Source organism: Canis lupus, chromosome 16 (assembly GCF_048164855.1).
Source record: "Canis lupus baileyi chromosome 16, mCanLup2.hap1, whole genome shotgun sequence".
Classification (NCBI taxonomy): Eukaryota; Metazoa; Chordata; class Mammalia; order Carnivora; family Canidae; genus Canis; species Canis lupus.
Window position 1 is genome coordinate 11,526,771 of NC_132853.1, and position 12,937 is coordinate 11,539,707.

Sequence of the window (12,937 nt, forward strand, 5' to 3'; positions counted from 1 at the left end):
TCCCGCTTCTCCGGAGGTGATGCCTGTAACCCGGATTCTTTCTTATGTTTTTTTCTCTTTGGCTCCGTCTCTGCTTCTCCTGAGCTCCTGCTGAGTGAGTTTCCTCAGCCGCTCACACCAGGGGTGGGAACTCAGATGCTGAGGGCCCTGAGGTCAGGTTGGGCAGCCTGGTCATCACTGTCAACCAGATGAACTGAGAAACCAGAGGCTTGCTCCTCAGTGCAGTCTTCCCACCTCTTCCCTGGGGCTTAAGCGTGGCCACCAGGCTCCCAGGCCAAGCCAGGGCCTCAGGACAATGCAAGTGGAATTTAACCCCCTACATGCAGCTGGGCTTGGTGACCCCAAGTCAGACACTCTTCATCCCTTGTCTTCATCCCAGGTGGGGTTGCACAGATCCAGCCATGGTGGTTTGAAAAGGAAAACAGGGATCTAACAGAATCTCAAACCACTTTCCTGAGTTTATCCCACCTTCTCCCATTCCCAGAGGCTCCTGGGGCATCTGGTTCCAGATCCCTAGAGGAACCAGGTCTATTATTTTCATTGCCCAGGGTCTAGCATGTGGATGGGCAAGTGGGTGGGCAAATGGATGGAGGAGGGGACTGGTGGAGGTATGGGTAGAATGGACAGATAGGTGGGCACATGGATGAATTATGAATGGATGTGTGGTAGATGAATGGTTGGATGGATGAATAATGGATTGAGGGATGGAGAATGAATGTGGATGAGTAGTTGGTTAGATAGAAGGCAGATGGTGGGTGGATGGTGGATGAGTGGTTGGAAGGACGGTGTATGGATGGATAGATGGATGGTTGGAGGAATGGATGGATGGGTGTGTGGATAGATGGATGGATGGATTGATGAATGGTTGGATGGACAGTGTATGGATGGGTGGGTGGGTAGATGGATGGATGAATGGGTGGGTAAATGGATGATGGTCGGATGGGTGGGTAGATGGATGGATGGATGAATGGTTGGATGGACAGATGCGTGGATGGATGGGTAGATGGATGGTGGATGGGTGGGGTGACAGCCAGCCACTTCAGTGAGCACTGAGTTTGCAACAATAGCCCCAGTAAGGCTGAGGGGGAAGTGGGTCAGTTGGAAAACAAGGGAGAGGGAGCTGCCTGTCACCATGGGGCTTGGTGAGAGTGAGGTCCCCTTAGTCAGTCAGCCTGGTGTTGGTTACATCCAGGGGCAGAAGGAACAGGTCTACTGTGTCCCTGCCACTGTCCCAGAGGCTGGGCATCCAGCTGGTATAGAGGTTTGATCTTGGGAGTGACTCAGAGCGTGCATCCTGGGGCCTAACCTCCGGGTGGGGCTCAGCTTTCGCTCCCTGTCCCACGTGCACCGTCCATCCTTGTTTGTGGCAGCTCCCATCTCCGACTCTGGGAGGCCCTGAGCGTTCTACGGTCAGTCTCTGATCACACCACGCACAACCCTCCCCAGCTACCTCCTGTCACGCCAGACAGGATCCCAGCTCCTCCCTGGACCCTGTCTTTCCCATCCCCAAGCCCCGCCTGCCTGGGGGTCTGCAGCGGGGCTGGGGGGTTGGTTGGGTTGCAGGCTGCCTCTTAGCCTGTCTGAGATGCTAGTAGCTGGCCCGGAGTGTGGCGGGGAGGGTGGCCTGCCGTGCTCCCTGAGCCCACAGCAACCTTGGGAAGGGTCTCTGCGGGGGCTCAGGGGCTCGGCTGGCCGGCTCTGTCTCCCTCTCTGCAGCTGGGGCTGCCCAAAGCAGAATTACACCTTCAATGGCTCATCCTCCGAGATCAACTGGTGAGTTCCTGCCCACAAACCAGACTTCCCCTGGCCCAGTCCTGGGGACTGTCCGCAGAGTACCTGAGGCCTTGGGGCAGTTCTAGAGTTACAGGCATCACCACAAGTGACTTGACTCACACCCCACCCCCTCCACCGCCAGCTCAGCCCCCAGGCCATGGGTGGGGAGGGGACCAGTAGGGAGGGCTGCTCCTGTTCCTGACACTCTCACCCAAGGAGAGCTATGCTCCCGTCACGCAGTGGATGTGACCCCAGAGAGACCGTGGTGCCTGGTCCGGAGTTTAGGATGTGTCCCCAGAGGCTCGGCCACCTCCTGGATGGATCGGCTTCTGGCTTCCTGCCTCAGTCTGTTCGTCCCCAGCACCCAGAGCCTGTCTGCAGACAGCCCTGTCCTTGCTACCCTTAGGGCCACCCTCCTTCCGACAGACCCCACCCTGGGGAGCTCTGCTGGCCTGGGGAAGGAGGGAGGCCAGCCTCAGTCTGTGCTTGCCCCAGCAAGCCTGCCCAGGGTGAAGGGCCCCTGAGCCCGCAGCCCTGCCCCATGGCCCTCAGCCTTGGGCCTGGCCTCCTTTCCTGGGGAACCTCCTCCACCCATCCTGATCCCTGATTCATCCTGACCAACCGTCCTGTCCTTTTCCTATCTCTGGGGGGGGTGGGGGGGTGGCTGGTACCCTCCATCCACCTGAGCAGCAGCTAGCAGTCAGCAGATCCCCGGGGGGCTGGGGGCCACAGCCCAAGGCTCACCTCCCTCCCTCCCCAGGGCGCCCATCCTTTGGGTGGAAAGAAAGATGACTCTGTGGGCGATTCAGGTGAGTGGGGGGCGTGGCTCCGGGTGGGCCTTGCCCCCCCCAGCCCCACTCAGTCTCCGCCCCTCCTAGGTCATCGTGGCCATAATAAGCTTCCTGGAGACCATGCTGCTCATTTACCTCAGCTACAAAGTGAGTACCCCCTGGCCTGAGCCTCCCCTCTGACCCTCTGACCTCGTCTCTGACCCCTCCCTGACCTCCTGGCTAGCCTGCCTCCCCCCCACTCCCTGACTTGGCTGGCCTGTCCTACCCCCACTCCCTGACCTCCTGGCTGGCTTGTCTTTCTCTTCTTGCCCTCATGGCCCCCAGGGGAACATCTGGGAGCAGATCTTCCGTGTCTCTTTTATCCTGGAGATGATCAACACGCTGCCCTTCATTGTCACGGTGGGTGAGCAGCCGGCTGAGGAGTGGGCTCCCCCAGTCCCAGCCCCAGCCCCCTGACCCGTCTCCTCCACAGATATTCTGGGCGCCCCTGAGGAACCTGTTCATCCCTGTGTTTCTGAACTGCTGGCTGGCCAAGCATGCCCTGGAAAACATGATTGTAAGCCATGCCGGGCCACTCCTGTCGTCCCGTCGTCCTGTCCTCCCATCCTCCCGCCCTCCTGTCCTGGGACCCCCGGGGAGCTGGCTCCCTGCCCTGGGTGTCCCAGGAGGCAGAAGTGTGCGGTCACCGTGGGAGGCCTGTCTCTGTCCTGAGGCCCATCACTGAGCCCCGGCCTCCGTGGCACAGAGGAGGTTCAGCCTGGAGCACTGCCTGACCAGGAGTACGTGGCGTAGGGATGGGGGCTGAGGGCCAGTGGCCCACAGAGACCAGGCCCACGTGACCCAGGGCCATGGACAAATCCTCTGCTGAATGTCTGGCCAAGATCCCTTAGCAGCCTGGCAGCAGGAGCCGTCTGCCCCAGCGCAGGCCCCCTTGACCCCCCATCCTGACTAAAGCCGGCGCCTCCTGTCCTGTGCCCTCGGCCCTGCACCCGGGGGACGCAGGGGGGTTGCGGGGAGCAGGGGGCTGAGTGCAGATGTCCGCAGCGGGCCCCCACCCCCTCTCTCACCCGGAGCACTGGGATGCACCGCCGAAGGGCCCGGGTTCGGTGGCAGGTCCCCGCTGCGCCCCTGACAGCCCCGTGTCCCGCAGAACGACTTCCACCGCGCCATCCTGCGCACGCAGTCGGCCATGTTCAACCAGGTCCTCATCCTGTTCTGCACGCTGCTCTGCCTGGTGTTCACGGGGTGAGTGTGCCCTGCAGGGGCCACCAGCTGGGGCAGAGCCGGGCCTTGGGCCTTGGTGTCCAAGAGCTCAGGAGGGCCTGGCGGTGGCAGGTGGCAGTCAGGCCCCAGGCCCGGGAGGAGAGAGAGAGGGCCACGTGCTTCTCCCACACCCTGGGGACCCGCAGACCTCAGCGGAGACACCCAGCTGGCTCACCCCCAGCAGCCAGGGCATCCACCTGGGCCCCGGGGGATCTCTAGGCATCTCCCTGGCCTACCCCATGGCATGCACTGGGGGCCCCCTAGGCCCTGCCATCAGCACCTTCTGTGTGGGGACTGGGACTCCGGGTCACAGGTGTGGGAAGTAGAGCTGTCCGGTTCTGAGCCCAGGGGAGGGCTGGGCAAGCCCGACGCCCAGTGTGACCTCCTGGGTGAGGGTGAGGGGTGGGGTGGCATGTGGGGGCTCACCGCTGGTGGCACACCACCACCACCCCCTGGTCCCCAGGCCCACACTTCGCCAGTGCAGCTCTGCATTGGCACTCAGGGCACGTCTTCCAGGGGCCTTGAGAGCGCCACGGGCTGGAAGAGACCATCCGGCGGCAGATCTGCAGGGCTGATCTGGGGGTGGGGGCATCAGGAGCCCACGTGGACTGAGCTGGACTCAGAACTCGGGGGTGGGGTCCCCCTGGCAGTGATGAGGGCACCTGGGCTCTGCCCTGTGCCTCAGGCTTCCCAGCAGCGCTCAGCCCAGCGTACGGGTGCTGAGGTCCCATGGGCAGGCAGGGCTCCACCCCAGGGGCTGGGAGGTGGCCGAGGCCCTACCCGCAGCCCTCCAACTGCCCGGACCCCCAGGACCTGTGGCATCCAGCACCTGGAGCGAGCAGGTGAGAACCTGTCCCTCCTCACGGCCTTCTACTTTTGCATCGTTACCTTCTCCACTGTGGGCTATGGTGACGTGACGCCCAAGATCTGGCCATCCCAGCTGCTGGTGGTCATCATGATCTGCGTGGCCCTTGTGGTGCTTCCGCTGCAGGTGAGCCTCCGCCCCCCGCCTTGCACGGGAGCAAGCAAGGCCAGGGAGAACCAAGTGGGACAGGAGGTGGTGACCCCTTCACAGCAGGCCCTGTTGGTGGGGGCTGGGGCTGGTGAGGCCAAGGCCAGTGGGGCGAGGGCCAGGGGTGCGTTCTCCATGGGGGACAGTGGGCTGACAGTCCTTTGGGCTGGGGGCCAATGCTCAGGAGCAAGGATGTGGCCGAGCTCACTGTGGGAGCGGCTGCTCCCCACCCCCATGGAAGGGGTGGTCCCCACCCCCTCGCTGTGTTCTTCGGCTTAGTCCACGCCCAGTTAGCGCACTCAGAGGATTGCTGAGACCATGGCATGCTCGCTCAGTTTCCATCCACGGGGGGGGGGGGGGGCCACCGCAGAGCACCCTCCCCGGATGGCCATGGGCAGACATCCTGTCCCCTGGTCTGCCCTGGGGCCCCTGCAGGAGGCTCCCTTTCATGCCCCCATATCTGGAACTGCCGGGAGCTTGTGGCTGCATCCCTCCCATCCCTCACGTGCCTCCTCCCTGCGTGTCCCTCTGTGTCCTCTGTCCTCCTTTCAGGGGCCCCAGACGTTGGAGGAGGGTCCACCCCAGTCGGGTCTGACCCCACCTGACCTAGTCACACCCGCAGAGACCCTGTTTCCACATAAGGTCCCATGGGGAGGTCCCGAGTAGACGTGAATCTTAGGGGACATGGTTGAATCAGCATGGTCAGGCCATCAGGTCACCCCCATCCCACACCTCGTGCCATCTTACAGATGAGGAGGCTGAGCCCAGAGCCCGTGACCCACAGCCCCCAACCCACCCAGATGACCCCTGGGCCCCTCTGGCCGTGTGGCCGGACCTGTGCTTCAAGGCCACGGGGTCCTGTCACTGGAACCTAGTAGATGTGCCATAAATTCAGACGCAGTCCCATTTCAGGGAGATACTAGCATGTGGCCCTGACAGGTGAGCCCCTGGGGGAGCTGCTGCCGCTGACCTAAGCTGTTACACTCATGGCTTCAAGGCTGGAGGTGGAAACAGCTGGAGATGAGTCAGCCCGCAGGACAGGCCCTGGGCACCCCGCAACCTGGCGGACCACGGAGCCCTGCCCCCTTTGCTAGGCCACGTCTGTCCCTCTTGCTCCTGATTTAGAAGGACATGTTGCAAGGCCGGCATCAGGAAGCATGGGCGGGTGGGCGGCATCCCCAGACCTCGCAGTCTGGACGTGGGCTTAGCCCCTGCGTGCTGGAAATGCCCTTCCATGCCGGGAGTCTGAATTTCTGACTGTGCCTGAGAGTTTCCTAAGACACCCTCAAGCTTCTCCAAAAGGGGTCTTCGGAGCTGATGGCGACCCAGAGGTCTCCTGGTCACCTGCATGTCCTGTGCCGGCTTGGGCATTGCCTGATGGTCCTTGGTCTCCAGGGCTGGACGCTGGGTGTCCATTTGGCCCCTGGTGGTCCGTGTGTGGCCTGTGCTGCCAGCGCACCTTGCTCTGTGCTGTGGTGGGTAGGGGGGTCTCCACGTGTGCCACTCCCAGGAAGGACAAGACCCTCCCTCATATGGCCCCCCGAGCCCTGGGCTGCCTGGAACGCACTTGCTGTCCCTCCCTACAGTTTGAGGAGCTGGTCTACCTGTGGATGGAGCGCCAGAAGTCAGGAGGGAACTACAGCCGCCACCGGGCCCAGACGGAGAAGCACGTGATCTTGTGTGTCAGCTCTCTCAAGATCGACCTACTCATGGACTTCCTGAATGAGTTCTATGCTCACCCGCGGCTCCAGGTGAGGCACCCTGGGTGCTGCCTCGGTTTCCCCACCCATGCGGGGAGGGGGTCTCCGAGGCCGCACCATGGGCAGGCCCACCTTGCTCTCCTGTCACCCACACCGTCCCGGGAGGTCTGGGGGTCCTGACACGTGACCGGACTGACCCGGGCCCACCTGCAGGACTACTATGTGGTCATCCTGTGTCCCACCGAGATGGACATCCAGGTCCGCAGGGTCCTGCAGATCCCCCTGTGGTCCCAGCGGGTCATCTACCTCCAGGGCTCTGCGCTCAAGGACCAGGACCTCATGCGAGCCAAGTGAGCGGCAGCCCGGGGGTGAGGGTGTGGCCCTAAGCCTGTCTGAGTGGGGGCCCAGGGTGGGGCAGGGGGGTCGGCTGGTGTGCAACAGGGCCATCAGGGATGGGCCATCGGAGACGGGCCATCGGGGACCGGCCATCGAGGACTGGCAGCAGCTCCAGCTCTGTGCCCGCCGCCCGCCCAGGCCAGCCAGGCCCCACGCTGGCCTCACCTGGGAGCGCCTGCCCTCCTGTGCCCCAGGGTCAGGCTGCCAGAACTCCCACCCCCACAGCTCTGGCGTCTGGGGGACGCTGCCATATTTCAGGAGTAGCTGGAGCTGGAGCCAAGGTGGGAAGACGCGGGCTGTGGGCAAGGTTTCTTTTAAAGACAAATTAACAGAGTGACTTGAGGCAAGGAGACTAAGTTAGATGGAACTTTCCAGAATGTGCCAGGAGAGTCCCACTCATCACATCTTCGTGCCAGGAACCTCTGCTCATCCTTTGTGATGGAATGTGGGTTGTCGGGGCCAAGGGGAAGCAGGAGACCAGATGCCTGGGGCGCCCACCTGCCCACCTCCTGAGCCCTGGGTCCCACTGTCCACCTATAAAATTCTCAGGGAGTAGGCCAGCACAGAGGTGGCAGTGGCCAGCAGCCTGAGAGAGGCAGGGGCCTGGCAGGGACAAGCAATAAGCCAGGGTGGGTGGGGCACTGAGTGACATGGTGGGGAGACCAGGCCTCCCTGCCCTGGGGCGTGAGCAGTCCCTCGATGCCCCTGCTGCAGCCAGCGGCTCTCAGGTAGGAAAGGAGACCAGAACTGGTCATCCAGGTCCCCAGACCTTGGGAAGGACAGGACAGCAAGCGGGCAAAGTCCGGCATCTTCACCACCAAGCACTGCCCACCCCACTCTGGCCCCAGCCCAGCCCTGGCTTAATGGGGTCTTAGAGGGTGGGCTCCCTGTGACTGGTCAGTGCCCTGACACCAAGTCGTCAGCCCAGAGGGAGGTGGGGTCTCGACAGGGCCCACCCCCTTCAGCCTCTGCCCCAGAGTCCCTGACACTGTCTGAGACAGGAGCGCGGACGGTCCAGGCAGCGCTCAGACCTGGTGCTTTGCAGGATGGACAATGGGGAGGCCTGCTTTATCCTCAGCAGCCGCAATGAGGTGGATCGCACAGCGGCGGTGAGTGCCGGCCCCCCAGCCCTGGGGCGGGAGCTGGACGACACCTGAGGGCAGAGCCCCTCCCCTCAGCCTGCTGCCACCCTTAGAGCTGACCGGCCACCCCCCGCTGCTCCCAGGACCACCAGACCATCCTGCGTGCCTGGGCTGTGAAGGACTTTGCGCCCAACTGCCCCCTCTACGTCCAGATTCTCAAGCCCGAGAACAAGTTCCACGTCAAGTTTGCAGGTAGGTTGGGGGCTGAGGGTATGCACGCAGGTGACTGTGCATCTTGGCAGGTGGGGGGTTCGTGAGGGCTGGAGCCCCCCAGAGCCCGCCAGGGCCTAGCGGGGGCACGGCTAAGTGTGCTCAGCAAGGCGTGGGGGGCAGTGGGGCCCTGCAGGTCTCGCCGCGTGAGAGGACCGTCCTGTACCCAGGGCCCAGGATCGGTGGTGCGTCCGAGGGGCATCTCGGAGGGCACGTTCCCGCTGGGTCCCCCGGGGGCAGGGCAGCACGCAGCACGCAGCCCTGGAGCCCTCACCATGCGGGAGTCAAGCACAGCAGGGCTGGGGCGGGCAAGGGGGCGCCCCAGGGAGGGCAGCGTCCGCATGTACAGATGCTGCTCAGGCAATGAAGTGTACCACGTGCGCATGGGTGACAGCGGGCAAGGGGGCACCCCAGGGAGGTCAGGAGGCATCTGCTGTGGGGGCAGCGGGGGCCGGGGCGGCAACCTGGCCCCTCCTGCCGCAGACCACGTGGTGTGTGAGGAGGAGTGCAAGTACGCCATGCTGGCTCTCAACTGCATCTGTCCTGCCACGTCCACGCTCATCACACTGCTGGTGCACACATCCCGCGGCCAGTGAGTGTGGGGGCGGGGGGATGTGGGAGGGGCGGGGCAGGGAGCAGCCAGGGGGCTGCTGGGCATCACAGGCAGGGCGGGGACGGGGTGATGGGACAGCCCTGGATTGCTGGGGGGAAGGTGCGTTTGGTTCACCCGAGGCACCACTGGAGGCTCCCCAGGGACCAGGTGGGGGGCCCCTCATGAAGGTCCTCAACTCCTGGGGGGGCCCAGGCAGGGGTGCAAGACGCGGGCCTGGAGCTCCCAGGAGAACCCACAGGCCGCCAAGGTCAGACTCAGCCCCAAAACACGTGGGCACCCCCTACAAGTCAGACCATTGTGTTTATAGCTTTTAAAACCTGCTCGGGTGACCCCTCAGGCCTCCCCCTTGCCCAGGTTTAGCCATGCAGGGAGGGGTCAGAGCTGGCCTTGGGGCCTCCACCCACAGCCCGCAGCTGACCCGGGGAGGGGTGGGGGCCCTTGGCAGCCCCTATGGAGCAGGAGGGTGGGCCTGCCTAGGTGACACCCACCTGCCTGGCCCCAGGGAAGGCCAAGAGTCCCCAGAGCAGTGGCAGCGCATGTACGGACGCTGCTCAGGCAATGAAGTGTACCACGTGCGCATGGGTGACAGCAAGTTCTTCCGCGAGTACGAGGGCAAGAGCTTCACCTACGCCGCCTTCCATGCGCACAAGAAGTACGCACTCCGGTGGTGGGGGGCGGGCAGGGGCCTGGGGTGCCCTGGGGGCTGGGGGCTCTGGCATCCTGATGGTCAGCCCGTGCCCTGTGGCACCATCCGCCCGACCCACTTGAGCCGCCCCCACCCCACCCCACCCCACCCACCCACCCAGGTACGGCGTGTGCCTCATCGGGCTGAAGCGGGAGGACAACAAGAGCATCCTGCTGAACCCTGGGCCCCGGCACATCCTGGCCGCCTCGGACACCTGCTTCTATATCAACATCACCAAGGAGGAGAACTCAGCCTTCATCTTCAAGCAGGAGGAGAAGCAGAAGAGGAAGGGCCTCTCCGGGCAGGGCCTATACGACGGCTCCTCCCGCCTGCCTATGCACAGCATCGTCGCCTCCATGGGTGAGGCCCCGGGTCCCTGGTTGCCCATCTGTCCCACAAGGCTGTCCCCACCTTCCCGCAGGGCCCTCATCGGCATGGGCAACGCCAGTGAGCGGGGAGGCTGGCCTGTTCCCGGGGTCCCCCCTCTGCTCTGGGGGCCAGTCGCCCCCTGGAGAGCCTTGAGAGGGGCTGCCTTCCAAGCCCAGCCGCTCTGTTCCAGGGACAGTGGCCATGGACCTCCAGAACACGGAGTGCCGGCCAGCACAGGGCGGCGGGGGCGGTGGAGGCGGCAAGCTAACGCTGCCCACAGAGAACGGCTCAGGCAGCCGGCGGCCCAGCATTGCGCCTGTTCTGGAGCTGGCCGATAGCTCAGCCCTGCTGCCCTGCGACCTGCTGAGTGACCAGTCAGAGGACGAGATGACGCCATCGGATGATGAGGGGCTGTCTGTGGTGGAGTAAGTGCCATGTGCAGGGACAGAAGCTTTCTTACGGGGCGGTGCTGGGGGCTGCGGCCAGCATGTGTGGAGGGAAGTGTCCCCATGGGCCGAGTTGGGACTTCATGGGAGGCCGTGTTGGCAGATGGACCCTTGTGGGGAGGGACTCTGCACAGTGTGAAAGCCTAGCTGTGCCGCCTGTCCCCCTCCCCCGTTCCTCCTGAGCCCTGGGCAGCTACACCTCCATACCAGGCCTGCTCCGCGGAGGTGGTGGTGCTGAGCATCGTCCGTCCATGCAGGTCACAGGGAGGGGGGCCTCAGTGAGGCGCCTGGAGGCCCCTGGGCCATCCTGAGCCATCTCTGCCCTGGCCTTGGGGCCAGGACTTCCTGCTGCCCCATCCTCAGCTACTTGGCCTGGGCCTGGACAGACAGACAGCGCCCTGACTGCAGGGCCACAGCCAGGTGCCAGGGCTGCCCCAGCGAGGCTGTGGCCACTGCCCCTCTGCCCCTGGCCTCTGGCTCCTCGATGGAGCGAATGTGCCTTAAAGATGGACTGGACCAGCTCTGAGATCCAGGAGGGTGCCCAGGGCTGCTGGACACCAGGGGCAGGTGGCGTGGCTGGCCACTGAGGCCGTGTCCCTTAAGCCAGCTGCAGACAGAACAGATCCGCTCCTGCTGCTGGGGGTCTGGCTGTGGCAGGTGCCGCCCCCGTGTGGTGTGTACTGGGTGCTGCTGGGGAGCCCAGCCCAGGGCATCCAGCACAGAGAGGCCGAGGGCCAGCATCTGGCCACAGCTGGGGTGCTGAGGGCCTCGGGGAGGGCACGACTGGCCATCAGAGTCCCGTTAGGTCATGCCCACGATTCCAGGCCCTGTGTAAGCTCATACGTGTGTCCACGTGTATGCGTGTGCATGTGCAGGATGCCTGGATTCTCACCTTGGGCCCCAGGGAAAAGGCTGTGGTCCTCCCCCCACACGCAGCCCCCAGAGCAGGGCCCAAGCCACGGGGTCTAGTGCTTCCATGTGGCCCCCAGGGATGGCCCTGCTGTGCTGTGGGGCCTGGGGCAGGGTGGCCAGGCCGGGGTGGCCGGGGCCAGGGCAGGGGGCTAAGATGTAGCTGGAGCCCCCTGTCTCTCGTGCCAGGTACGTGAAGGGCTACCCCCCCAACTCGCCCTACATCGGCAGCTCCCCTACCCTATGCCACCTGCTGCCTGTGAAGGCGCCCTTCTGCTGCCTGCGGCTGGACAAGGTGGGTGGACCCACTGCGCTCTGTGTGACTTTGTGTTTTGAGGGAATTGCAAACTTATGGAAAAAAGTTGCAAGAGGAGAAGGAGATCCTGACCTTTGTCCAGATGTGTGCATTTGCTCCCGTCCTCCACAGATGTGGGGCCACCTGAGAGCAGGGATGTCCCTCAGCTCCCCTGCAGGTCCCTGGCCGCCTGGAGCGCACCCCTCGTCCCACAGGCCTCATGTCCTCCACCGCAGCGCGTTCCCCCCTTCGCTGCGCCCTGCCGTCGTCCTCATCTCACTTGGCTTGGGCGTTCAGAGGCGTGGGCCATGGTTTGGTGGCACTGCCCTCGGGTGGGGGGGGTCTGCGAGAAGACCTTTCTCGTGAAGAAGAAGGTCTTTCTCGTGAGAAGACCCCGCATGTGCACCCCGGGGCCCAGTGTCCAAAGGTGACACGTGTGCTTGGGGGCATGACACATCCCCAGGGGCGCCAATGTTGAGCGTGTGGGACAAGTGGTCACCCGGGTCCCTCCATTTTCGCCTTTGTGGAGAGTGAGTCACTGGTGGGAAGGTGCGTAGAGATGCGGTCACTGAGCTGCCCGTCGCCTGGTGTCTCTTGTCCAATTAGCTTTGCCAGTGTGCTGCTGTGGGCAGCACCTCCCCTTCCACTGGGCCTCGAGAAGCCTCTCCTCACCCGCCGGCGGGGCCGCAGGGAGAGGCTCCCCCAAGGGACTTTTAGTATAGAGGAGCCCCTCTCAGCTCACCCCTTCTCCCAACCGAACTGCAATGCTCTCTTCTTCCCAATTAACCCTGGTTTTACTGGTAAAGGAACACAGTTATATTTGCAACTAAGGGCTGCCTCGGCCTCCCGCCTCCCCGCAGGGCTGCAAGCACAACAGCTACGAGGACGCCAAGGCCTATGGCTTCAAGAACAAGCTGATCATCGTCTCTGCGGAGACGGCGGGCAACGGGCTGTACAACTTCATCGTCCCGCTGCGCGCCTACTATAGATCCCGCAAGGAGCTCAACCCCATCGTGCTGCTGCTGGACAACAAGTGAGGCCGCCTGCCTGCAGATGCCCAGCCCCTCCCCTGCTGCCCCTGGGCCTCTGGTCCTGGGGAGCACCCCCTCTTCCTCCTTCTGCCCCTGCCCACTGCAAGCCCCAAGGGGGCCAACGCCTGCCCCCAGCATCTCTGCCTCTGGAGCCCAGGGTCTGACCTGGGCAAGTCCCCCGGCCCTGGGGCCTTGGTCTTCCCTTGGGTGAGATAAAGATCAGCCCCCTCCCCGTCTCTAAAGACCCCCCCAGGCCTGACAATCCATGGGCCTGGGGTCCCCTGCTCACCCGGAGCAGGACC

General features: G+C 63.9%; 1 protein-coding gene across 14 annotated transcripts in view; it reads left to right on the forward strand.

The window, feature by feature from the left end:
- KCNT1 (potassium sodium-activated channel subfamily T member 1) overlaps nt 1-12,937 on the forward strand; it is a 60,437-nt gene that overhangs the window by 36,536 nt on the left and 10,964 nt on the right. For 7 of the 14 annotated variants that reach the window (XR_012008467.1, XM_072778642.1, XM_072778639.1 and 4 more), the window contains 18 exons: nt 1,371-1,409; nt 1,717-1,773; nt 2,534-2,582; nt 2,652-2,711; nt 2,889-2,963; nt 3,037-3,120; nt 3,715-3,809; nt 4,638-4,818; nt 6,426-6,590; nt 6,753-6,889; nt 7,981-8,044; nt 8,161-8,269; nt 8,771-8,879; nt 9,403-9,552; nt 9,707-9,945; nt 10,145-10,379; nt 11,499-11,604; nt 12,465-12,637. Coding sequence is in view for 13 of the 14 variants with exons in the window: in XM_072778642.1 (XP_072634743.1) it covers nt 1,371-1,409; nt 1,717-1,773; nt 2,534-2,582; nt 2,652-2,711; nt 2,889-2,963; nt 3,037-3,120; nt 3,715-3,809; nt 4,638-4,818; nt 6,426-6,590; nt 6,753-6,889; nt 7,981-8,044; nt 8,161-8,269; nt 8,771-8,879; nt 9,403-9,552; nt 9,707-9,945; nt 10,145-10,379; nt 11,499-11,604; nt 12,465-12,637 (2,127 nt within the window). In the remaining variant the exon portion in view is untranslated. Of the gene's footprint in view, nt 1-1,370; nt 1,410-1,716; nt 1,774-1,989; nt 2,123-2,533; nt 2,583-2,651; nt 2,712-2,888; nt 2,964-3,036; nt 3,121-3,714; nt 3,810-4,637; nt 4,819-6,425; nt 6,591-6,752; nt 6,890-7,980; nt 8,045-8,160; nt 8,270-8,770; nt 8,880-9,402; nt 9,553-9,706; nt 9,946-10,144; nt 10,380-11,498; nt 11,605-12,464; nt 12,638-12,937 lie in introns of all 14 variants that reach the window. The other 7 variants (XM_072778640.1, XM_072778637.1, XM_072778641.1 and 4 more) reach the window with 4 other exon arrangements.